At 40.2% G+C, this 26,311-nt stretch overlaps 1 protein-coding gene across 3 annotated transcripts; it reads right to left on the bottom strand.

Moving 5' to 3' along the window:
• Nucleotides 1–4,775: 4,775 nt before the first annotated feature.
• Nucleotides 4,776–26,307, bottom strand: TATDN3 (TatD DNase domain containing 3). 3 transcript variants are annotated; one of them, XM_045983084.1, is made up of 10 exons: nucleotides 26,213–26,307; nucleotides 24,532–24,564; nucleotides 23,558–23,631; nucleotides 22,824–22,908; nucleotides 18,039–18,101; nucleotides 16,672–16,781; nucleotides 16,452–16,507; nucleotides 14,787–14,899; nucleotides 9,454–9,531; nucleotides 4,776–6,856 (listed from the first exon to the last, which is right to left on the bottom strand). In XM_045983084.1, exons 1-10 carry the CDS (start codon nucleotides 26,273–26,275, stop codon nucleotides 6,713–6,715), a joined length of 819 nt encoding a protein of 272 aa, XP_045839040.1. In that variant the 5' UTR covers nucleotides 26,276–26,307; the 3' UTR covers nucleotides 4,776–6,712. The 3 variants fall into 3 exon arrangements, with proteins under 3 accessions (XP_045839040.1, XP_045839042.1, XP_045839041.1); XM_045983086.1 differs by having other exon boundaries at nucleotides 9,454–9,534; XM_045983085.1 differs by lacking the exon at nucleotides 18,039–18,101 and having other exon boundaries at nucleotides 9,454–9,534.
• Between the last annotated feature and the right edge of the window lie 4 nt (nucleotides 26,308–26,311).

Below are 26,311 nucleotides of genomic sequence, written 5' to 3' on the forward strand. Positions count from 1 at the left end.
AGAACTCTGTCGCACAACTATTGCTAAGCAGGCAAGAACACAAGTCATGGACTATGTTCTCACAAGTTCAATGAAATCTTTGCCCTCACTTTGCTACTCATAGACCAGCAGCATCCGCAGTTTTTCTGAAATATGGGATCTTTGGCAAAAGGGAGGAAAACTTTTCCTTTCTTCCTCTGTAGGTTCTTCGGCTGGTTAATAAGTTGACGTCAGACAGAGTAACAGGAGAGAGACAAATTTGATTTCATAGCAGAGCTCACAAACATATGAGACTTAAAGGAAGTGACCAAGGCAAAACTTACCTTTCAGACAAAGAAACAAGAAATTGGTGAGGAATTGACAAGTGTGAGCTTGGGCTAGTAAACTGGTGAAGCAGCAGCGAGTGTTTTACAGCTTCCCAGGGCTGAATTCCCTGTCTCCGGCGATAAGGATGTCTCTCTACCTCCGAATCCGGGAGGCTACCTTCCACAGGGGAGACTTCCTGCTTGCTGGGGGATAAAGGAGGCTCAGAGCGTCCTTACACAGCTGCTGCTTAAGTAACTTTGATTCAGAATAACCCAAATAATTAATATTGCAGAGGGGCATATTTTAGGGGGGCTGCCATGAAGCCCATCACGGGCTTCACCCCAGCTCGACTGAAACGGAACCTATCTTTTAACAAGATCCTCAGTTGACATTAAAGTTCGAGAAGCACTGCAGTTTGAGGCGCACCCACAGACACCTTGGAGTCACTCCATTTTCCCGCACACGGCTCTCAGCTTTGGCTGCACCTCAGAAACATCTATGGAGCTTTCCGAAAATTCGTTTTCCTAGACCCTGATTCCAGCATTCTCATTTAAATGATCTGGGTCGGGAGGACATATGGGAACTTTTTAAAAGCTCCCCTGGGGACACTGCTCTGCAGCCAGGAATGACGAGTGAGGCTTCCAGTGAAATTCAGGTGACAGGATCCTCTTTAAAGGGCTGAATTTCAGACCAGAAGAAACCCTGGGCCTCAGGCATCATTCTGAAAAGTACAGGCCAGGGGTCAGCAAACCATTTTCTATAAAAGGCTAAAGGTATTTTAGTCTTTACCTTGATGTGATCTCTGATGCAACGAGTTGATTCTGTCGCTGAGAACAAACACAGGAAAATGAATGAGCATCACTGTGTCCCAATAAACCTTTACGGACACTGAAATCTGAATTTCATATATAATATTCACATATTGTAAAATATTATTCTTTCGATGTTTTTCCAACCATTTAAAAATATATCTAACTCATGCAAGAATTATATAGCTAATCCAAATATCTGAGCTTTACTCATTATACCAATGAAAAGGTTTCTCTATTTTAAAAAAATTTCAGATATTTCAATGACATTTCCAGACTCCTTAACTTCTTTTAACAATTAATGCTTTGAGTTGGGCCCAAGATCAGAAAGTTAGAAGAAGCAGATGAACATGGACTTACATACAGAATTCCTCTATTAGGCAGCTACTGATTGCAGAAGGAGCCTGTTAAAATGGACTTTAAAATTTGTTTCGTGAAAGTATCGCATTGATGAATTTTGTGGTGGTGGTGAGGACAGAAATGTGAGACACCCACAGGGAGGAATTTTGTGGACTACGGCAGCAGAGTTCCTAATTTTTTTTTTTTTAAAGATTTTATTTATTTATTTGACAGTGAGAGAGAGAGAGAGATCATAAGTAGGCAGAGAGGCAGGCAGAGAGAAAGAGAGAGGGAAGCAGACTCCCTGCCAAGCAGAGAGCAGAGAGCCCGATGTGGGACTTGATCCCAGGACCCCGAGATCATGACCCGAGCCGAAGGCAGCGGCTTAACCCACTGCAGGCAAATGTATTAAATATATTGGGTAGCTCACACAAGCTCCAAGAAGGCCAGAGGACTGGGTTTGTAGGCTACGGAGCTAGAAACAACGCCCACCTCGGGCCACAAGGCGCAGGAAGTCTCAGGACCTTGGGACTCTGGATACAGCAGTACCATCCAGGCCAGCAGCGCGCCTCAGCTGGGCGCAGCTGCCACCTTCCACCCCAGCATGGTGTCCGAAGGCTGTTTCTTTATCTTTACATCCCTGGTTTCAGATTCCAAGTCTGGGTTGGGTGCAACTAACTGGTGGAACTTAGGTCACATAACTGTCATAGTTGGTAAGAAAAATTGGGAAAGCAAGTATTTGGCATTTTCAGTTTCTAGAGTGGAAGGTGGGCTGTGTCTCGTAACAGATTCCACAAATGCAGGAAAAGTGGAGAAAAAGAATGAAAATGTTAAATGCAGAGTAGCCCAACTTTGCCTTATTCCCAAATCAACACATATCCTTCTTGCTCTACGGATGTGTTTTTAAAATGCTTTCACAAGACAAATCGCCATCTGCCATGGACTGCCAGTGCTGTATCCCTTAACAGTAAGTGGACGCACGGTGGCGAGTATTGTGGAGGGCACGGACTGCATGGAGCGCTGGGTGTGCTGCATAAACAATGAATTTTGAAACACTGAGAAAAATAAAATAGAATTTGAAGGAAAAAAAAGATATAAGCAACGGACACGAAATCCAGCTAATTTAAGGACATGAACTTACTGAGGGATATTGGATAAAATCTCTGGAAGGGCTGAGAAACCAAATTCATGCCACTGAATTAGAAGCATAAAGACCACTGCCACAGCCACTGGGCACCGACCCTGCAGTGAACACTGCCAGCCTTGCCGAGCTGGACTCTAAATTCACTGCTATCCTGCCCACCCTCATCAGAATGGAGTCGGTCAGTCCTGGCCTATTCGTGTTCCTGGACTAATTCAAACTCAAGGGTGGGTCATGGTATCAGTGACTTGGTTGCAAAGAAGGCTGCAGAGTAACGCCTGGCACTTTCAACTTCTACAAGGCGAGAGATTCTCTAACGAAAGCAATTCACATGCATCATGGCCAAAGAATAAGAAGACAGCCAAATGCCCATCTATATGACCTATGACCTTCTCTCTCCTACTGCTTCCCTTAGTTACTGCTTATCTACTCAACCTCGGAGTTGTTGATTTGAAATATCTGGAGGATGGCTTTTTTTTTTTTTAAGATTTTTTAAAAATTTTATTTATTTATTTAACAGACAGAGATCACAAGTAGGCAGAGAGGTAGGCAGGGGCGGGGGGAAGTAGGCCTCCTGCTGAACAGAGAGTCGGACGCAGGGCTCGATCCCAGGACCCTGAGATCATGACCTGAGTTGAAGGCAGAGCCTTTAACCCACTAAGCCACCCAGGCACCCCTGAAGGATGGCTTTTGAAGGATATTAAATTAATGCAAAGATCAAATTGGGTTATTTGGGAAGAAGTGCTGGAATGGAAGTCAGGGGATTATGATCTCAAATGCATTACACACAAACTGTGAACATTTATACGATTTATTTAAATTACTTGGGCTTCAGAAGCAATCCACAGAAAGGTCCTGTACAGAGGACATCAGACTTTGAACACTTTCTGCTTTTATTTATTTGCCAGAGAGAGAGAGAGCACACAAGTAGGCAGAGCAGCAGGCACGGGGAGAGAGAGAGAAGCAGCCTCTCCACTGAGCAGGGAGCCTGATGAGAGGCTTGATCCCAGGACTCTGGGATCACGATCTGAGCCGCCCAGGTGTCCCAATACTTCCTGCTCTTGTATGCTACGCATGGTTCTCTATATTTATTATATTCAACTATTAACTTGAGAAATGTTATTTGCACCAGTTTTAATGTGCAAAGTATAAGTAATACTCAGGTTATTAATGAATTACAGAGATGCTCACCAAAGAAGCAATACTCTTTGGAGATGTGCTTGCTTTGGAATTAGCCAAAAATAAGGAGGGTGAGGAGGGCATACTGGGATGTTTTCGCTTGGAGCCTCCTCCTGTTTAAGCTTGTAACACTGATAGTCCCTGAATTATCTAATTTCTTTCCACTCTATCCTTCTGACTAACTCTAACTATTAGCACAGACTCTGTCATAGTTTTAAAAGGACTGCGAAAAAAAAAAAAAAGCGCAGTGAGATTTGCTTAGGATTGAGAAGTTAAGCTCTAAAAAGCAAAGAGCAGTTACTGGAACCCTCTGTAAATCACTCAGATCCTGTAAATGAAACGTCAGTCCAAATATGTTACTGTGAAGTATTTAATCAAAAGCATGAAAGGGGCAAGAAAGGACAAATAAAAAAATTAAACTCTGAAGTATGAGTGTTCCTCAAGCATGCAAAAACACGACTCTTCTTTATATTCAGCTTAGAAGAAGGATCTGGGAGAGGGGAAGGAAACAGGCAACAGCAAGAGGACGATGGAGGGTTTTGAACCAAGCAGCGAGCAGGAGACAGAGAAGCAGAGGCAGCAAGGTGATCAAATGAATGCTTGGTTGCATAATAATAAAGAAAAGAGTTGATATTAATTTCTTTTTTAATTTAAAGAATAATACATATTCATCTGATTCTCACCAGAATAAAAAAGACAAAAGCTGGAATAAGAAATGTTTCCTTTAGTAACGAAGGTCACCATACGCTGGCAGAGGGGAGGGGGAAGAAGAGCCCTTCTAGCCTTTCACTTAAGGGAGGATGTTCCTATGGAACATAAAGGATCTGCTTCTTGGGGCGCCTGGGTGGCTCAGTGGGTTAAGCCTCTGCCTTTGGCTCAGGTCATGATCCCAGAGTCCTGGGATCGAGCCCCGCATCGGGCTCTCTACTCAATGGGGAGCCTGCTCCCTCCTCTCTCTCTGCCTGCCTCTCTGCCTACTTGTGATCTCTGTCTGTCAAATAAATAAATAAAATCTTAAAAAAAAAAAAAAGGATCTGCTTCTCTGGACCATGAGACTTTATTCCTGGTTTTCAGAATGTTTAACATTAGGAAATCTTTGAATAACATTTAATACATTCATAGAGTGGAGATGAAAAATACGCAACTCAAAACAAAGCAAAACAAAACAAAAGCCCAACCAGTGAGAAGATATAGAACATTAAATCTCCATTTCGAAGAGGAGACTGAGGGAGAACATACCTAGCTTGTCAGCTGCAGTCAGTGGACTGACTACCTCCACTCGCTTATTTAAAAGACATGTATGAGCGTATGATCCTGCAAACCTTGTATCAGACCACAGACAAGATGCAAAAAGAAAATAACTGTTTTTTTCTCAAATGGTCTGTAATTTCTAAAGGTGAAAACATACACAAGGTAACCTTAGTAAAAAGGAATGTGTGTTAAATGTCATCAGATTGGTTTTGTAGAACCTCATTCCTCCTTTGTTATCGTACTTCTCACATTGCTTTGGGATTATTTGTCCCCTTTATTACATTTTGAACTGAAGACAAGGACCATGTCTTATTCCTCTCTGTAGCCTTATGGATCTAGATTAGTGGGAAACCCATTGGACCATAACTGTGTGATCAACGAAATGAATAAGCTGATGAGGAAATGGAGAACGTGGCTGCACAGTTTAGATGGCAGAAATCGCGTCTGGCTGGGGTGATGAGGCCAGGGGAAGTCATTCAAATGGATCTTAAAGGATTTAGAGGTGAAAGTCTGACAAAGGGAGTGTGGGCAGAAAGGGCAGGAAATAGGCAGAAGAAATATAGAGCTGAAAGAGAGAGCCAGAAGTCTGATTTTAATAGAAGCTCCCACTGCATTAGGAATTTCATCTCTTATAATGCTGGTGGGTGGCCAAGCGCCCCTCTTCTCTTTCTTAGTCTAGTTTGGTTTGGACAGTCTGCCCTAGAACTAGTTTTGAGTCCTCTATAAATAAATAAATTTCAAAATATTAATGATTATGTAAAGTCACTTAGCTTTTTAGGAAGTTAACTTTTTTCTATGATAGGTACTTTTCCCAGTATTTGCTGCTTGTATAATTTAGAAAAACGAAATACCCAGGCTTTGGTATGGGTCACAACACTGAGTAAACTACATATAAGATTTTTAAAAACTGTGGTAAAATACACATAACATAAAATACCACTTTAATACCTTCCGGGTGTGGGTTAGTATTACGTGTATTCTTACTGTTGTGCTACTGTACACACCATCCATTCATGGAACTCTTTGCAGCCAAGATTTTTAAAACTTAAAAAGATAAAATATCACTCTATGCAAAAATAGTCAGACACATTTTAATAAAGCTATGTACATTTTAAACATGTGACAATATGCAGACTGGAACTTAAACTCACTTTATTACCTAAACTTTGGGGCTTGGCATTTAATGGTGATTGCACAAACCATGGCCTCATAAGTCAGAATCTACCATCGATATAAAAATGTATACATTTTTCTCTTAAAAAGAAGTAAGTCAAAGTACTAACAATTCAGTGTTACAAACCCAGAAAAGAGATCTCTGACAGTGTAAGAAACGAGACGATCTTCTTCTGCAAGACAAATCCTGCGGCGGCGAAGGATCAAACGTTAGTGGCCCCAGCAGCGCTCATGTCTTACCTGGGGGGGCCTCCCTTGCCAGAAGAAATGGTTTCAGGTCATATGGTGGTTCTACTTACTGGGGTACGGTAAGAAGCAGTGGTGTTTCCCAATCTCCTGCTAGGACTCCAATAATTATAAGAAAGCACAAGACAGACTCAGAATCCAGGGTTTCAGGATCCAAGCCCAGGTTTTAGAAATATTTCTCTAAAATGATAATCTTCTATATCGTTACATAATGGCTTCTTCAGTTCAGACTCTTCATCAGAACATTTCTTGCTCTCAAATGCTCCCCCTGCGGCATTTGGTTTTGAAGCTACTTCAGGAGCAGGTGCTGAAGCCTGGGGAACAGTCTCAATGCGTTCTGTGTTGTCACTGCTCTAACTTCTTCTACTGGGATCCCCTTCACCTGGGCAATATATTCTGCGGAAATGGAAATGTTTTGGGGTTCATTTCGTACCTGAAACAGAATAAAACAGAAAGTGTATCAGACATGACACTCAGGGTAGAAATCTTGGAGACCATCGATAAAACAGGACACAGTGAGTTGGTAAAAACCAATGAGCTCTTCTTTTTTAACAGGCAGGTTAGGAGAGGCAAGGAGGCAAGCCTGGGGAGAAGGCCCTGAACTTAAGCTTAATAGCTACAGCCGCAAGGCTGGCCTGTGCAACGCTGACGGTAGTCAATGTTGCTCTTGGAAAAAGCCCTGGGTATTCCCATTGAAGTCCCGGCACCTAGGACACGAAGCAGTGTGCACGTGGTGAACACCTGGTGACCTGCCCGGGCAGATGGATTAACTGTGTTTAGTCTGTTGCGTAAGTGACTCCTTGTAAAGGTCACTGCTCTGCGGCTGGGCCTCTTCACCTCGCAGGTTATATTACAGTTGGATTCAAGAATTGCTATCGTGTGTCTGGAAGACTAAATAGATTATGTATTACGGTATTTCACTATTCTAAGATGCATTTCCTCCCATTTAACATCTCTGAAATTGATGGATGTTTTACATGCAATGGCATGTCACAGCATAACTGGCGGCGCTTTTTCCTTTTTCAATGGTTGCCAAATAGTGGTGTATTTATAATCAGTAGTATTTAGATTTTATGAATTTCATTTTTTTTTCTACTCAGGATGATAATGTTCAGAGGAATAAGAGAACTGTTAAATTTTAAAAAAATTGACCTTGATAATTATCCTAAAAAAAACAAGGAAAAATGTGCACCAAGATTTTTGCTCCGGGACGTTCATCATATTGTTTATGATACTATATTGGAAACAACGTAAATGACAATAGCAAGTTACATATATTATGGACTGTTCACACACGGGAATATTCAGTTATTTAACATGATGAGGAGAAGTATATTTATTGACATATACAGATATTTATCACGTAAAAGCAAGTCATGAAATGTGTTCAAGTGAATTCTATTTTTATGAAAAATATATATGTACACATATAAATATTAAAAAGGGTGGAAGGATGGTTAAGCATCTGCCTTTGGCTCAGGTCATGATCTCGGGGTCCTGGGAAGGAGCCCCACATCAGGCTCCCTGCTCAGCGGGGAGCCTCCTTCTTTCTCTCCCTCTGCCTGCCGCTCCCCCTGCTTGTGTGTTCTCCCTCTCTCTGTCAAATAAATAAGAATATTTAAAAAAAGAAAAAATGTTGTTTTAGTGCTTGCTTCAGGATTTTTCGTGTACATCTCTAATTAAATAAAGTCTATCTTTAAGTGATATCATATCCCTTCACATATAGTATAAAAATCTTCCAACAGGATAACTTCCATTTTTCCCTTTTCAGCCCTTATGCTATTGCTTTCATGCATTTCATTTTCGTATATATTGTAAAGCCAACAGTATACTGTTAAACTGTTTTCGTTTAGTCAATTATCATTTAAAGAGATGTAAATAACATAAAAACTCATCTTATATATTTACTATACAATGTAAATGACAATAATAACATTGGAATATTACAGTGTGGATTAAGTGAAATAATGTATATGAAATGTCCATCAGTGTCTGGTAGATAGAAGATGCTCAAGAAATGTTTATTTTCCTTCTTTTAATTGGCATACTATAATGAAGCTCTGTTTCTTTCAGTATAAATGTTGATACAGTCATGGATTTACTGACGTGATCTTTGCTCTACATTTTGTAGAGGAAATGGGTTTTTCTTAAAAGTTTATTTACTTATTTGAGAGGGAGAGTGAATGAGAGAGAGAGTACCAGCAGGGGGAGGAGCAGAGGGAGAGGGAGAAGCAGACTCCCTCTCCCGCAGCAGGGATCTATCCGGGTACTCTGGGATCACGACCTGAGGCACTTAACCAGCTGAGTCAGCCAGGCACCCAGAGGAAACAGTTTCAAAGAGATTAAGTAACTTGCCCAAAGTCACACACCTAGTGGGTGTGTGAGCCTTTTTTACTATACTATAGTAAAATATACTATATTTATATATATATAAATATAATATATATTTATATATAATATATATTATATATATATTTATATATAATATATAATATATAAATATAGTATATATATTATGTATTATATTATATTATTATGTTATATAGTATGTGTATATATATAAAAATATATTTATATATATATAAATATATATATTTTTCACTAAACTGAGCCTTTTTTACTATACTGGTCTGGCTCTGATTATTATGTAAGTTAACATCGGCCAATATCTAAGAGTATCTGCTGGAGCACAACAGCTATACAATTACAATTAATAAAACCTCTCAACCAAGCATTAAAATAGGATACCAGTGGGGGCGCCTGTGTGGTTCAGTTTGTTTCGGCTCAGATCATGATCTTGTGGTCGTGGGATCAAGCCCTGTGTCAGGCTGCGCTCAGTGTGGAGTCTGCTCAGTGTGGGATTCTCTCTCCCTCTCACTCACTCTCTCTCTTTGAAATACATAAATAAAATCTTGAAAAAAAAAAAAAAGGATTCCATTGTATTTATACCATAATGAGAAACACAGCTAAGGTGAAAATAACTCAAAAGAAAGACAGTTTAAATAATATAGGAATTAGATAATCACTTACCTGTTTTTCTGGTCCTAGTGCAGGTGAATCTGTTTCTAAGCAAATTGAAGTTAAAGGCAACTGTTTCACAAGTTTCTGCTTCTTAGAGAAAAGAGAAAGCTAGTCAGTTTAAAACATGAGACATAAAAGTTTTTTAAAAAAGCATTAAACCCATATATCAATGCATCCTACTTGGCAAGAACCTAAAATCCATGCTTTCATATTCAATTAATTACTGAATTTTCAACTGTTACTAAATGTTACCACAATAAATGTAGTTACCATCGGTCCCCATACAAGAGGACCACAATACTATTGACTACATTCCCTATGCTGTACTTTTCAACACCATGACTTATTTTGTAACTGAAAGTTTGTACCTCTTAACCCCCTTCACCTATCTTGCCCATCTCCCCACCCCCTTTCGTCTGGCAACCACCAGTTTGTTCCCTTATGAGTCTGTTTGGTTTTCTTTGTTCATTTGTTTTGTTTTTTAGATTCCACATAAAAGTAAAATCATATGGTATTGGTCTTTTTGTGTCTGATTTATTTCACTTAGCATAATATCCTCTTGGTCTATCCGTTTTGTTGAAATGGCAAGATTTCATTCTTTTTTATGGCTGATACTAAAACACTGTTTATAACAGTGAAAAACTAGAAATGACCTAAATTTTACTTAAGGTAATGATTAAATAAATGATGGTATATCCATATTGTGAAGTATTATGCAATCACTTTAAAGATAAGGTAGATCCATACTTAGAGACACAAGCAGATATCCACAAATTTTACTAAGTATTTGGAAATTGAGCAACACACTTTGAAGTAATTCATATGGTCAAAGAGGAAGTCACAAGGAAAATTAAGAAATATTTCAAACTGAAAGAAGATGAAAATACAGCAACTATCAAAACCTGTGGATTGCAACTACAAGGTCTGGTTAGTGCTAATGCAACTAGAGCAGTAAAGGTTTATATGAGAAAACAAGATTTTAAATAAAGTGCTACCATAAACTATAAAATGAAGCTATAAAAAAGCACAATATGCAGGCATACCTTGTTTTACTGTGTTTCACAGATCGTGAGGGTTTTTTTTTTTTTTTTTTTATAAATCGAAGGTTTGTGGTGACCCTGCAGGTCTATTGGTGCCATTTTTCCAACAGCATTTTCTCCTTTCGTGTCTCTGCATCACGTATTGGTAATTTTTGCAATATTTTAAACATTTTCATCGTCATTACACTTGTTACACTCGTTTGTGCTCAGTGATCTTTGATGTTGCTATTGTGATTGTTCTGCAGCACCACGAACTGTGCCCATACGAGAAGGTGCATTTGTTTTTCATTTTTATTTTTTTAAAGATTTTACTTATTTAGGGGCGCCTGGGTGGCTCGGCTGGTTAAGCGACTGCCTTCGGTTCAGGTCATGATCCTGCAGTCCAGGATCCAGTCCCACATTGGGCTCCCTGCTTGGCAGGGAGTCTGCTTCTCCCTCTGACCCTTCCCCTTCTCATGCTCTCGCTCTCTCTTTCTCAAATAAATAAAATCTTAAAAAAAAAAAAGATTTTATTTATTTATTTGACAGAGAGAGTGAGAGAGCACAAACGGGGAGCAGCAGAGAAAGAGGGGGGAAAAGGAGATTCCCCACTGAGCAGAAAGCCTGATGCAGGGCTCCACCCCAGGACCCTGGGACCATGACCTGAGCCAAAAGCAAATGCTCAACTGAGCCCTCCAGGCACCCCAAGATGGTAAGTTTAATTGATAAGTCTTGTGTGTTCTGATCACTCCACCCACCAGCCATTCTATTGTCTCTCTCCCTCTCCCTGGGCCTTTTTCCCGAGACACACATACTGAAATTAGGCCAACTAAAAACACTACAGTGGCCTTTAAGTGTTCAAGGGAAAGGAAGAGTCACACATTTCTCATTTTAATCAAAAGCTAGAAATGATTAAGCCTGGTGATAAAAGCCAAGATAGGCTGAAAGTGAGACCTCTTAGGCTTGTTCACTGAGTTGTGAATGTGAAGATGTTCTTGAAGGAAATTAAAAGTGGTGCTCGAGGGAACACACAAATGATAAAGCAAAACAGCCTCATTACTGATATGGAGAAAGTCTGAGTGATCTGGATAGAAGATTAAACCAGCCACAGCCTTCCCTTAAGCTGAAGCCCCATTCGGAGCAAGACCTTTCAATTCTATGCGGGCTGAGAGAGGGCAGGAAGCTGCAGAAGGGCTTGATGCCAGCAGAGGTTGGTGCATGAGGTTTCCAGAAAGAAGTCATCTCCGTAACATCAAGGTGCAATGAGAAGCAGCAGGTGCTGACGGAGAAGCTGCAGCAAGTTACCCAGAAGATCCAGCTAAGAGAATTCGTGAAGACAGCTAAACAATAGATTTTCAATGTAGACAGTCTTCTGTTGGAAGAAGATACCGTCTAGGGCTTTCCTGGCTAGAGAGAAAAAGTCTATGCCTGCTTTCAAAACTTTAAAGGACAGGCTGACTCTCATTAGGAGCTAATGCAGCTGGCTGACTTTAAGTTGAAGCCAGTGTTTACTTACCATTCCCAAAACCCTAGGACCCTTAGAAATAGTGCTAAACCTCTTTTTTCTTTTTTTTTTTTAAGATTTTATTTATTTGAGAGAGAGAGAGAAAGCATGAGAGGGGAGAAGGTTCGAGGGAGAAGCAGACTCCCCGTGGAGCTGGGAGCCTGATGTGGGACTCAATCCTGGGACTCCAGGATCATGACCTGAGCCGAAGGCAGAGACTTAACCAAGTGAACCACCCAGGAGCCCCCGCTAAATCTATTCTGCTTGTGCTCTATGAATGGAACAACAAAGCTTGCATGCAGGCACATCTGCTTACGACATGATTTAATAAAAATTAAGTCCACTGTTGAGACAAAAGGATTCCTTCCAAAATATTACTGCTCATTGATAATGCACCTGGTCACCCGAGGGCTCTGACAGAGGTGTGCACGGAGAGTAGTGTTGTTTCCATGCCTGCTCACACAACATCCACTCTGCAGTGTGTGGATCAAGGAATAACTCCGACTTGCAACTTTTATCATATAAGAAATACATTTTTGTGAGGCTACAGTTCGTATCACACAGACAGTGATTCCTTGGATGGATCTCAGCAAAGCAAACTGAAAACCTTCTGGAAAGGATTCACCATTCTACATGCCATTAGGAACATATGTAAGTCAGAGGAAGAGGTCCAAATATCAACATTAACACAAGTTTGGAAGAAATTGATTCGAACCCTCATTAACGACTTCGAGGGGTTCAAGACTTCAGGGGGGAAAGTAACTGCAGACGTGGTGGGAACAGTCAGAGCACCGCAGTCAGAAGTGGAGCCTGAAGACGAGAATTAACTATTGCAATTTCACGGTAAAACTTGAATAAATGAATGAAAAGTTGTTTCTTAGGGGTGAGCCGAGAAAGTAGTTTCTTGGGATGGAATCTATTTCTGGTGAAGACGCTGTGACAGTTGTTGAAACACAACAAAAGATTTAGAATACTGCATGTATTTAGTTGACAAAGAAATGGGCAGGGTTTCAGTGGACTGACTCCAATTCTGAAAGAAGTTCTACTGTGGGCAAAATGCTATCAAATAGCAACACAGGCTACAGAAAAATCACTCGTGAAAGGAAGGGTTAATGGATGCAGCAAACTTCACTGTTGTCTTATTTTAGGAAATTGCCAAAGCCCCCCCCAGCCTTCAGCACCCGTCACCCTGGTCACTCAGCAGCCACCAGCACAGAGGGAAGCCCTCCACCAGCAAGGAGTTGATGACTCACGGAAAGCTCAGATGATGGCTAGCATTTTCTCAACAATAATATATTCTTATTTATTTTTAAAATTTTACTTATTTATTTGAGAGAGCGAGCAAGTGAACAAGCACACACCAGCTCGGAAGGGTAGAGGGCAGAGTCTGAAGCAGACTCTTCACCAAACAAGGAGCTGGACACAGGGCTGGATCCCACGACTGCAAGACCATGACCTGAATTCAAACCAAGAGCTCGACACTTAACTCACTGAACCATCCAGGTGTCCCACAATAAAATACTTATAAATTAAGGTAAGTACATTGGTTTTTTTGGACACAGGGCTATTGCATACTTAGCAGACTACAGTATAGTGTACACATAACTTTTACATGTACTGGGAAACCAAAAAATTCACTTGACTTGCTTTACTACGATATATGCTTTATTGCAGAGATCTGGAACAGAACCTGCAACATCACTGCGCTATGCTTGGATCGTGACCAAGGAGAATTGAGCCAAGGAATACCAGGTTAGTTCAACATTGGAAAACCAATCAATTTACAGGCCAAGAAAAGAAAACCAGTATGATCAGCTCAGTAAAGGGAGAACAAACATTTGATAAACGTTAAATGGAAATAAGGTAGATAGAAATAAAGAGTTTCTTTAAAAAGAAAAAAAAAAATTGACAAAATCCAACTTTTTTTTAAAAAGATTTATTTATTTATTTGGAAATGAGAGAGACAGTGTGAGCGGGAAGGGGCAGAGGAAGAAGAGAGAAAATCTCAAAGCAGATGCCCCACTGAGCACGGAGCCTGATGCAGGATTCAATCCCAGAACCCTGAGATCATGACCTGAGCTCAAACCATGAGTTGGACACTTAACCGAGTGAGCCCCCCAGTGCCCCAGATTATTCGTCTTTTTAGTTGGTGAGTTGTAATGGTGTTTTATATACTCTGGATACTAGACCCTTATCAGATATAATTTGCAAATATCTTTTCTCATTCTGTGGGTTATCTTTTCACTTTCTTGATAGTGTCTTTTGAAGCATAAAAGTTCAAAAATTGGGGCGCCTGGGTGGCTCAGTGGGTTAAGCCGCTGCCTTCGGCTCAGGTCATGATCTCAGGTCCTGGGATCGATTCCCGCATTGGGCTCTCTGCTCGGCGGGGAGCCTGCTTCCCTCTCTCTCTCTCTGCCTGCCTCTCTATCTACCTGTGATCTCTCAAATAAATAAATAAAATCTTAAAAAAAAAAAAGTTCAAAAATTGTTTTATTGTGGAAGTTTTCAATTTTGACGATGTCCAATCTACCTATTTTTTTCTTTGGTTGCTTGTGCTTTTGGTGTCATATTTAAGAAACCACAGCCTATTCCAAGGTTACAAAGATTTCAAAATTTTTCCTTCTAATAGTTTTATAAATTTCAGCTCTCTTAGGTTTAGCTCTTGTACTCATTTTTGCGCTACTTTTCATATAAGTATGAGGTAGGAACCAACGATTAATTTTTGTAATGTAACTAGAATAGCATTACAAGTGTATAATAGCTCATGTTTTAAAGGGTATTTCCCAAAGCATAAAATGAGGCTTAGTTAAGGAACTTACCTGTCTGCTTCTTATTATAGAAGGAGGAATTGAGAAGAAGTACCCAGCTTTAACTCCTTCCATCGCTACGGATGGCCGGCCGTCAAATGCGTGCAGGAGCACTTTGTCAGCACCTGTTAAAGATTAGAGATAGTTTAGAGTTTTCTTTCATTTCCTTAACAAGAAGTTTTCCCACTAATCAAATTGGGCAACACAGATTATAAATTTTGAGCAAATGTTGGTCACTATAATAGAAAGATGAGGTTCTATGGCTTCTTTTTTTTTTTTTTAAGTTTTATTTACTTAAGTAATCTCTACACCGCATATAGAACTTGAACTCAAAACCCTGAGATGAAGAGTTGCATGCTCTTCCAACCAGGTGCCCCTATATGATTTCTAAAGGGTAAATGTACAGTATTCATACAGTAAAATAAAAAATACAGGACATTTTTAATCTTCAGAATAAAACTGAAATACAATTTTTTAAGGGTCCCCTGGGTGGCTCAGTCAGTTAAGCATCCAGGTCTTGATTTCAGTTCAGGTATTGATTTCAGGGTTTTGAGTTCAAGCCCCACACTGGGCGTGGAGGCTACATTAAAAAAAATTTTTTTTAAAACAAATATTTAAACTTCTTATACCATCAAACCTTTTCTAGAAGTTTGTAAACTGTCAAATTATCGTTCTACTAGGTTTCTAAGCAGTGAAATTATCCTTAACAAGAAGGCTACTGAAAGAAGAAACAGGGAACTCAGAGACTCAGAGACTCAATAGTCAGGACTGGCTTCACCAAATCACTTCCAGCTCTTAAAGGATGGCTTTTCAGCTTGCATAAAAATCAAGTTCTTAGTAATTCCAGTGCTTCTCATCACTGAGAAATACAATGCTTTCTAGTTGCAGGCAGTGACATTTACTTTACTATTTGATGCTGTTTTTTTCAAATAGTAGGTATGATCATCAGTGAGTTACAATCTTAACTGAATTATGCAATCGATTTAGTGGGTTGTGACTGAGCAGCATATGCTTATATGTATGTGTGTGACTGTGCGTATGTATGTGCACATATTTATATATGCTTATCTATCTGCACATACACAGAGATGCACTGATCCTTAAACTTTGGTCAGTTTTCTGTATATGTACATACTGAGTGTCAAAATAAAGGCTTAGTACCAAAAAAAGCACTTAAGTATATTTCTTACTGTGGATGGTACTTTAAAAAGCCTGAAAAGTGATGCTGTAAGATATATTTTTACTTTAGGAGCAACTGGTGAAGACGACAGTGCATTTCAGGTATGATGGCCACGACCTATATAATACCATTTTCTGAGGCAGCAGCCAGGAAACATGCAAGACACAGTACACCCATCTTTGCTTTGTGTTTTTCATCTCTCATTAATCAGTTGCTTAAGCTGATTAAAAGTTAGGGCTGTTAATTTTTAAATGAAGGAATATAAATTACTTGATCCAAATTTTCGTTGGCTCTACGCTGGCCTTCTAAATGTCATAATCACACTTGAAAGTAGGCTGACTTGCAAAATCACCGTAGTTCATTTCCACTTCTGCCCTTAGCCACTCCCTTCCCTTCCTTTTAAGAAATCAAATTAAAACATGGCTTATTCTATGAGAATATGGACTGGAACTGTCAAACGTAAATACCAGGCACACTTCTCTCAGGAAACTAAGTACCTTGCTCATTTAAGAGGCTGATGGTGGGTCTTCCAGCAGAGCGTGAGTGAACATTTCTGTTTAAAAACAAAAAATTCCTTTTAGGTACCTAATCTGAAAGTGTTATTTTTGTTCTATTAAAGTAATTCAGAGAATAAGAAATACAGAGCTCCATCTCAGGAGAATCATTATTCAATTTTCTCTATTGCTATTAATATAGAAAGATGATTAATTCACCTACAAAGGCAAATTTAATCTTTTGGCTAACTGGACCTGTCGGATTAGGACTCGTCGTTGCTCTTCCTTCTGCTCATCGGTGCCAGCAAATCTAGGGGAGAAATCTAGTCCCACCTGTAACAGAAAAATAAAACAGATTTACATGTTTATGGTTTAATGAATTCAAAAGACATACTATGAAGCAGTGCTGTCCAAGAGAAATATGATGGGAGCCATACATGCAAGCCACATACATAACTTTACATTTTCTAGTAGCCACATAAAAATACTAACAAGAATCAGGTGAAATTAATTTTAATGATATACTTTATTTAGTCTATATATCCAAAACATCATTATAATAATATTATTATTTCAACACAAAATCAATATTAAAAAATAATTGCATTATTTTACTTTTTTGGGGGGGTACTAAGACTTTGAAATACTGTGTGTTTTATATTTATACATATCTCAATTTGGACCAGTCGCATTTCAAGTGCTGTATGTGGTTACTACATTGGACAGTGAAGATTATAAATGACTGTTTCCCTTGATACTATTTTATCATAGACTGCTATAGTCTATATTCTAACTTTTTTTTAATAAGATTTATTTATTTGACAGAGAGAGATCACAAGTAGGCAGAGAGACAGGCAGAAAGAGGGGGGAAGCAGGCTCCCCACTGAGCAGAGAGCCCGATGTGGGGCTCAATCCTAGGACCCTGAGATCATGACCTGAGCCGAAGGCAGAGGCTTAACCCACTGAGCCACCCAGGCGCTCCTATAGTCTACATTCTAAATTTAAGTGTTACTTTTATCTTTTGTCTTTGATTAGAAGTGGAGTTTATTACCAAGTGATAAAAATGCTTCCTGATTGTAAATTATTTAATAAAAAATGTTCTTTAATTACAAACTGTAGACTATTTTTAAATTTAAAAAATAGTTTATTTATTTATTAAGTAAGTTCTATGTCCACTGTGGGGCTAGAACTTATGACCCTGAGATCAAGAGTCACATGTTCCACCAACTAAGCCAGCCAGGCGCCCCAACAAAATCTAGTATATTTAAAGTATGTTTGTATATACTGTGTTAACTAAATATAGAGATGATGCCTGTATTTAAGAAAGGGAAAAAATAAAAGAACAAAGTACACAGAAATGCTAATAAAGTAGTTTTCTTTTCATTAATATAAGTCTATAGTGGGCTTTCTACTGTCTTACCTCAGGCTCTTTTGCTTATTGAGAAAGTACTGACAAATTCTTATCCAGCTAGATGAAGTGAGTATAATTATCTAAGTCAGTTATAATCACCAATAGCGAACTAAAGATTATATCCGTGTATCACATGAAAGTCTAGATTAGAAGTCCTTTGATTAGCTATTTGGTGTTACCTCTCCAATTGCCAACAACTGATCTTTATAATTCTCCATAATAGGCAAAGCTACATCCAAATCCTAGGAGAAAAAAAGGGAAATTTGTTTAAATAGAAGGGTAAGGGAACTGATACTTTAGAAAATAACTTTTATATACCAGGCACTATACTATATTGGGTCCTTTACATACATTCAATACCTTTAACCAGTTGAAGAGGTAGTCACAGTCATCCTTCTACAGCACTACTATTTGGAAATGTGCGTAGAAACATCCCACACCCAGTCAGGTGACAAGAACATGACTTTCAATGAAAAGTCTCACTTAAACACTTCCTAACATTTAGGAAGAATTTCCTGACATTTAGGACTGATTTGGATTTAGAGAGAAGAAAGCCATTTCTGGTAGTCACTTTTGTAATTGAGTTCCTGGGGAGTGCACTGTGTTATGTCCTCCTCTCAGGATACTAACGGTTTTTGAGTTTTTTGATAGGAATTATCCCATATACCCTTTGCACTATTTTCACTGATTTGTGTTTATAATCCTGCTTAGCCTATTTTTGTTCTAAAGGTTCAACAGCCTAAACACTAATTATCACACATATGCTTGTTTGTCAATTATTGAAGTAACAAAGTACCGTTAGTTTCCATATTACTATTTCCATTTAAAGAGAATTTACTCTGTGAGGGTTCCCTTGTAAGACAAGGGAAAGACTAATATATGGAAAACTTGCTTCTAGATATCTTTTAAACTACTTTGAAGGTTTTAGTCTCAGGATATGTAAATTGCAAAGAACTTCTACTGAGGCTAATTAGAACAAAAGAGAATTAAGAAAAGAGGTGCAGGAGGAGATTCTACAATTACACCTCTGGAGACAGAAAACATGAGAGACAGAGTAGATCATGGCCTTAGAAAAACATTCTAGTAGACTCGATAAAGAGGATTTAACACTGTCATGAGGAGCTAAGAGACCAGAGACCCTAGATACCTAGAGACCACAGAAGGTGTCTAACAATAGCTGAGGAGGTTAAATGTCGTCAGCCAAAGCTTTTCCATATCAAACATCCAAACTGCTCTGTCTCTGAAGTTCAGAGGAGCTGGAGAAGTTGGAGATTACCCAGGAAATGGTTGATACTTGGAAAGTCTTAGAAAGAAAGTGTACATTTGGATGAAGACCAGATAGAGGGGAAAAATGCTTCTTGGAATATCTATTACTGTGAAAAAAGCAAAACAAATTTACAATGAGACTGTTCCAACGCTCATGAAATAATCTGAAAGTTTCTGGCAAGTCAAGGATAGGAAATAGAAATTAATATTATTCATATTACTAATTTTATATGTGTGTATCTGAGTGTCTATGGTCTCTACCATTTTATTTCAATAGATGTAAATAGTTTTATAAAGACATTCATAGGTCTATTTCTGACTTCATTTCTTTTCCCACCTCTTGAATGATGTTCTCAAGTTCTTTACATGCTAATGGTTCTATTATGTATTTTTTTAAAAGATTTTATCCATTTATTTGACAGAAAGACAGAGATCACAAGTAGTCAGAGAGGCAGGCAGAGAGGGGGGTAAGCAGGCTCCCCGCCGAGCAGAGAGCCTGCCACGGGGTTCCACATGGAGCTTGACCACCCCCACCCCGACCCTGAGACCATTACCAGAGCAGAAGGCAGAGGCTCAACTCGCTGGGCCACCCAGGCGCCCCTATTATGGCGTTTTTATATCTCTATACCTCTACACCCTATGACTGGGTGTACTTTTATACCTCCTATACCTCTACACCCTATGACTGGGACTACTACCATTTGTAAGATTTATTCCGAATGATTTTAAATAATTACAATAGATTTTTTATTAAATAAAATGTTTAGTCTTCACAGTCTTGAAAACAGAGTGAGGGTGCATAACACAAATGAATGAAGTGAGCCAAGCAGGGATGGGAGACAACTGCAGAACACATGCCCTGCCGGGGGGCAGTAGATCACACAGAGTGAATTGTGGTTCCCTCAAATAGCTCTGGGGCCCAAGCCCTGCCTGGTAGTAGTATTTATTGAATGAATTACTTCAGGAACATGCTGAAAGATTTGTGTGATGCAACTTTAATTTTATATATTTTATTAGAGAGAGAGAGAGGAGGGGCAAAGGGAGAGAGAGAATCCCAAGCAGGCTCCACACCCAGGGCAGAACCCAATGTGGGGTTTGATCTCATGACCCTGGGATCACGACCTGAGCAGAAATCAAGAGTCCAACCTTGAACCGAATGAGACACTGAGGCGCCCCAGCAACTTTAGTTTTATGAACCAAGTGAATTTACTTAACACCTGCTACATACCAAGCTTTGTACCACATATCAGGGATTTATAATCTAATCATTATGAGAAAACCATACTACGGTACGGACTTCAAGCACACTAAGAATAAAAGAGGAATAACTGCTCACCTCTGGTGTTTTCCAGAGGGCTATCCTGAGATTTTTTTCAGTTCTTCCCTGCCTTAAGAATCTGGAATTACCTATCTATTGTTGCTATTTCATTAGCTTTTTAAGTTAAACAGTTCTGTCAGTTCTACATTGATGCCAGAATACGACAAACCCACCTACTTCCCCTCGCCTGTGCTGCTAGCACTCTGGTCCAGGCTGCCATCGTCTCTCCTAGGAACTACTCCAATAGTCTTCTCACTCCTCCTGTCTTCCTTTTTTGGCACTCTTCAAGATTTGTTCTTCATACCAGACCCAAGGGGATCTCTTCAAAATACAAACCCCGGGGCACCTGGATGGCTTAGTTGGTTGGGCGACTGCTTTCGGCTCAGGTCATGATCCTGGAGTCCCAGGATCAAGACCCACATCAGGCTCCCTGCTTGGCAGGGAGTCTGCTTCTCCCGCTGACCTCTCTCCTCTCATGCTCTCTCTCTCAAATAAATAAAATCTTTTAAAAAAATTATTAAAAAAATATAAAAATAAATATATATGTAAATAAAAATATACATTATATATAACATATAAAATATATACATACATACATACACACACACACGTGTGTGTGTGTGTGTGTGTGTGTGTGTGTGTGTTTGTATATATGAATTCTAGCACGGCCCCAGACACAGTGCTCCCTGCCCAGTCCCTCTGACCTCACCACCATGACTTTTCCTTCTCTCCGGTCACATCAGCTCTCTTTCTGTTTCTTGACTACATCAAGCTTGTTCTTACCTTAGGACCTTCATGCTGGGTTCTTTCCTTTGCCTACAATACTCTGAGCCCTCTCTCTGCAGGGCCAATTCCTTGGTAGCATTCAGGCTGCAGTTCTCATATCAGCACCTCAGAGAGGCCATCCTTGACTACAATCCAAAACTCAGTATCCACAATCCCTATCACATGATCCTGTTTTATTGTCTTAAGGCACTGACTGCTACCTACAGTTTTCCAGTTCGTGTATCTAATTGTTGATTGTCTGCTAGAATCTAGCTTCCATGAGAGGGATTTCATTCTACAGGGCTTAGAGTGGTGCATGGAATCCAGTAGGTGCTCAGTAAAAACACTTGTTGACTGACTAAATGAAAGCCTACTCATATAAATCTCCATATAAATGAAAGAAATCCTGTTCTGCAACGATCTCCAACATTTTGGGAACTGTATCTCTCAGCAATTTAATTTTATTATCCCAGGAGAACCACTCCAGCTATAGGACAAGTATTTATTATTACCTGAAGTGAATTAAAAGCAATTTTGTTTCGAAATAAATAGAGCTACCTGGGGTATCCTAAAGTAGGAATACAGATTCATTATTATAAAAAATGAAAGACCTTGTATTTTAATTTATTCATAGGTAACAAAAAGTCTTTACTTCTTCAAAATGGAGGGCTAACAATCTCATTTTGTTAGGGTTTTTGTAATAAAGCACTTAAGAAACTGTATCTCCCTGATTCTGAGTCAGGAGACCAGTCTGAAATGTAAGACATTGGCTACTATGAGTCAGTGACATCTTGTAGGAAGGATTTTTTTTTTAGAGATGGTATAAAAGCAGTGCAGTTTTTTTTTTTAAAGATTTTATTTATCTATTTGACAGAGAGAGAGAGATCACAAGTAGGCAGAGAGGCAGGCAGAGAGAGAAAGAGGGAAGCAGGCTCCCCACTGAGCAGAGAGCCCGATGTGGGGCTCAATCCCAGGACCCCAAGATCATGACCCAAGCGGAAGGCAGAGGCTTTAACCCACTGAGCCACCCAGGTGCCCCAGCCGTGCAGTTTAATAGATCAAGAGCATTCCCTCAGAGACAGTTTAACTTTCAAGAAGATACTATGTACTGAACTCATCTGTTCCATTATGGTACTACATCTATAAATTTGTATCTTTCTTTTTCTGGATATTTTATTACTTTTTGGCTAAAGCAATATGACAACATGGTAAAAACATGTGAGAACAAGTCACTTATAATTCTACTACTCAGTCATCACAGCTAATGTCATTTCTGTGCTTTTCCCTCTTATAGAATATATTTTTACATTTTAAAACACTTTCCTCATTGCTACATAAAACAAACCCTATAGTTGTCATCTTCCATGCATGCATTCCATACATACATATATTTAACACTCTACAAGTTAATTTTTCCTTTATTTCTGAGCCTCCAGGCAGTTTCTGTTTTTTCTCTACTACAAAAAATGCTGCAACAAACACCTTTGTGAAAGGCAGCATTTCCTTCTTCTGGATTATTGCCTTAGAACATAAATCAGAAAGAGGAGCATTACTGATCAAGGTATCTTTTTTTAAGGTATCTTTTTTTATGCTTCTTGTTTTACATGACTTTTACCTTTGATGTGATGCATCTTTGGTCTCCTGGTGAAACTCCTTGAATAGGGTGAACACCCAAGCAGGGCAGGACAAACCCCTTATACCTAAATGTAGAACAAATTAAGAAAGCGGAATATTGAACTAGTAGACAATGTTATCCTAAAGAAAAAGTATGAAAGAGTTTTTTAAAGCTATGTTGATATGATTTTTTTTCTTTTCATTCTCTTTAAAATTGGATGACCTTTGATAGCACAAAGATGACATCATAACTGCATCCTTATTAGCAACTCTTTAAATTCTTCTTCTTCTTCTTTTTTTTTTTTAAGATTTTATTCATCTATTTGAGGGAGAGAGTACAAGCAAGGGGAGGGGCAGAGGGAGAGAGAGAGAGAAGCAGACTCTCCATCTAGCAGGGAGCCCAACGGAGGGCTCAATCCCAGGACCCTGAGATCATGACCCATGACGAAGGCAGAAGCTCAACCAACTGACCCACCCAGGTGCCCCAGAAACTCTCTAAATTCTTTTTTTTTCCTTCAATTTTTTAAAATTTATTTATTTGACAGAGAGAGATTGCAAGTAGGCAGAGCAGCAGGCAGAGCGAGAGAGAGAAGCAGGCTCCCCACTGAGCAGAGAGCCCGACCTGGGGCCCCGATCCCAGGACCCTGAGATCATGACCTGAGCTGAAGGCAGAGGCTCAACCCACTGAGCCACCCAGGCGCCCCAACTCTTTAAATTCTTAATGAAAAGTAGCACCTTTCTGAAAGCTGCATTATCTTTTCAAATTCTCCCGAATGTTCAGCAACCACCACAAGAGCCATAACATTGGCCTGAAACAAAAATGAATACAACAGTCTCAAACAATAGACATCTAACATAACTGAAAAGAAATTTAAAGTCTTCTGTACTTTTAGTTATTCTTGCTCACTTATACTCTATCAATATAATCACGATGGCTATCACTGAGTACTTCCTGTGTTTCAAGCACTATGTTCAGTAAATAAAAATATTACCTCATTTAATCTATACAACCTTATGAGGTAGGCACCACTGTAATCCATCATATTGATTAGAAATTTTGGATGGAGTCAAATAACTTGCTCAAGATCATTATGTCTGAGTAGTGCCAGGGCCCATGCTCCTAATTAAGCTGCCATACTGAATGATGGCTGTGTATGTAAAAATGTACTGGCAACTGTTTCTGACTATCACTTTAAGGGAAAGCTACAAAGTAGTAGTTATAATGAATTTCATAAAAACTTCTAAAAATTAGTTATTCTTTCCTGAAACAAATAAAAATGTCTCAGAAAAGTTTTATAATTTCTCCAAGATCTCTGGAATAATGTTAATTTTAGAACTGATAGATGACCAATCTGTGCCATATAAGTGGTAAGCACGGTAGCTGTGGGAGCAGGTTTTGGATTCAGACTCTTCTGTCTGTATTACTTTACTAGCAGTGTATCTTTGGATAAGGTAATCTCTAGGTCTGAGTTTCCTCCTCTATCAAATGGGTAATGGTTGGCTATAAAATAGTAGCTTCTTCATAAGGATGTTGTGAAACATTAAACGAGATCATGTGCAGAAAGAGCGTAGCTCAGTGCCTGGCATACAATGAACAGTTAATGCTACTTATTGTTAACAAAGCCACATAGGCATGTGTATCTAAATTTCAAGCTGTTCTAGCTTGAAATTAACAGGAAAACAAAGGGCAACTATAGATATTGACTTACTTTCTTGGCTCTCTCCAACACATCATCCAGATCCTAAAAAAAGTACAAGTAATCACAATTATTTTAGACGAATAAGTAAGTTCTCTATGGCTACATATATCAGTGTAGTTGAGGCAGCATAAAAAATGACAACAGTGGCAAGGAACAGTGTGATAGATGTGAAGAGCTACACTGACCCACCTTTTGTTAACTCTTCCTCTTAGTAAAATCTGGCTTCTGTTCCTATTCCACTAAAACAGAAACTGTCATTGTCAAATATAAAGGACACCTCCCTGTTCTCATCTTCCTCTGCCCCTCAGAGACATTAAGAACTCCTCATTTGTCCATGCCTTCCCTCCTAGCAATATCTCCTGCCCGTGGCTTCTGCAACACTGCTCTCCTGCCATCTCTACCCTCCACTAGCTGCTACTCCCAGGCTCCTTAGCTGGCTCCCTCCTCTCGGATTTTAGGACTGTATTATCCTCTCTCTGTACACACCTCAGGTGATCTCATCCGTAGGTTTTGATATCATCATGATGCTAATTTCGAGCTCCAGCCTAGAATTCTCTCCTGAACCCAAGACTGCCAGTTAAAAAACTGACCATATGACATTTCCACTTGGGTGGATATTAGGCTTCAACATGTGTCAAACATAACTGAGTCCTCTACAAGCTTATTCCTTTTATCTGCCCTCCCCACGCTGTCTTCTCTCCTCTCAGGGAACAGCATCCTCACGTCCTGTCTTTCGCTCCCTCTACACATCCAATTCCTCAGCATGTGCCCTAGATTCCAGCTCTAAAACACACACTGAATCCATCTGCTTTTCTCAGCTCCTCTGCAACCACCGTCATCTCCTGTCTACACACAGCCAAAGCCTCCAAACTGGTTTTCTAACTTCCACACTTACTCTCCACCAGCAAAGCGTTATTCAATGGAAATCAGATCTTGTCACTCTCCCTCAAAACCAACCAGCCAACCAACCCACCCCAAATATCTATCCTGGCTCCACATTGTCCTTCCTGGCCTGCCTCACCTAGCCCCTGCAAACCTCCAGTCTTACTCCAGCGGCTCTCTCTAGCTCACCACCATTCTAGCACCCTGTAGCTCGAACACGTCAAATCCGACCCGCTTGCTTTTTACACCCTCGCACAGCACCTCCTTGCGTGGCCGGCTCTTTGCCTTTCCGGTTCCAGCTCAAGTGTCAGCCTCTTGAGAGGTTAGAGACTCTGCCCTTCCTTCTATCAGCCTCTGTTTCCAGGATGCGGGCAAACCGCTGTGTGACTCTGGTTTGGGGTGTGTTCTCTGTTTGCTTCTCTCCCCACCAGAGCCGGAGCACGCGGCGCGCCGGCAGGTGTCGGAAGCACATTCTGCCGGGCCGAGGGGACGCTCGGCCAACCCGCCCGGAGCTGCGAGGCCCGTGGGGTCAGCAGCTGGGCCAAAGGGAGGTAGGGGGACGCCGTCTCGTAAACGGGAAGGGCTAACCGAAGCCATGCAGGGATAGAGGGCTTCACGCTCCGCAGCGCCGGGAAGAAACACGGGAAAGACTGAGATAGAGAGACAGGAGCAAGTCCCCCAGGGCCGCGAACCGGACCCGGGAGGATTCGACGCTGCGTCCCAAGGGAGGAGAGCAAAAACCACCCAAAGGTTCGGAAAGGACGGGGGTGCCTCCCACTCCCACCGGCCGGGCCTCGCCCTTACATACGCTGTCAAAGTCCGAGGCCGAGAGGTGGCAGTGACAGTCCACCAACCCCACGCCCACCGCCATCGCCGCCGCCCACGCCCCCGCCCAGCCCCACGCGGA

This window comes from Meles meles, chromosome 17 (assembly GCF_922984935.1).
Source record: "Meles meles chromosome 17, mMelMel3.1 paternal haplotype, whole genome shotgun sequence".
Taxonomy (NCBI): Eukaryota; Metazoa; Chordata; class Mammalia; order Carnivora; family Mustelidae; genus Meles; species Meles meles.

Bases quoted from the DNA above. Each gene is read 5' to 3' on its own strand.
- TATDN3 (XM_045983086.1), bottom strand. From the start codon at position 26,275: ATGGCGGTGGGCGTGGGGTTGGTGGACTGTCACTGCCACCTCTCGGCC. The intron at 18,102-22,823 runs GTAAAAGTCATG...TTTTTCTCCTAG, and splicing joins AAAGATGCATCACATCAAAG to GATTTGGATGTAGCTTTGCC. The intron at 16,508-16,671 runs GTAGGTGAATTA...GTTTTTAAACAG, and splicing joins AAAAGATTAAATTTGCCTTT to AAATGTTCACTCACGCTCTG.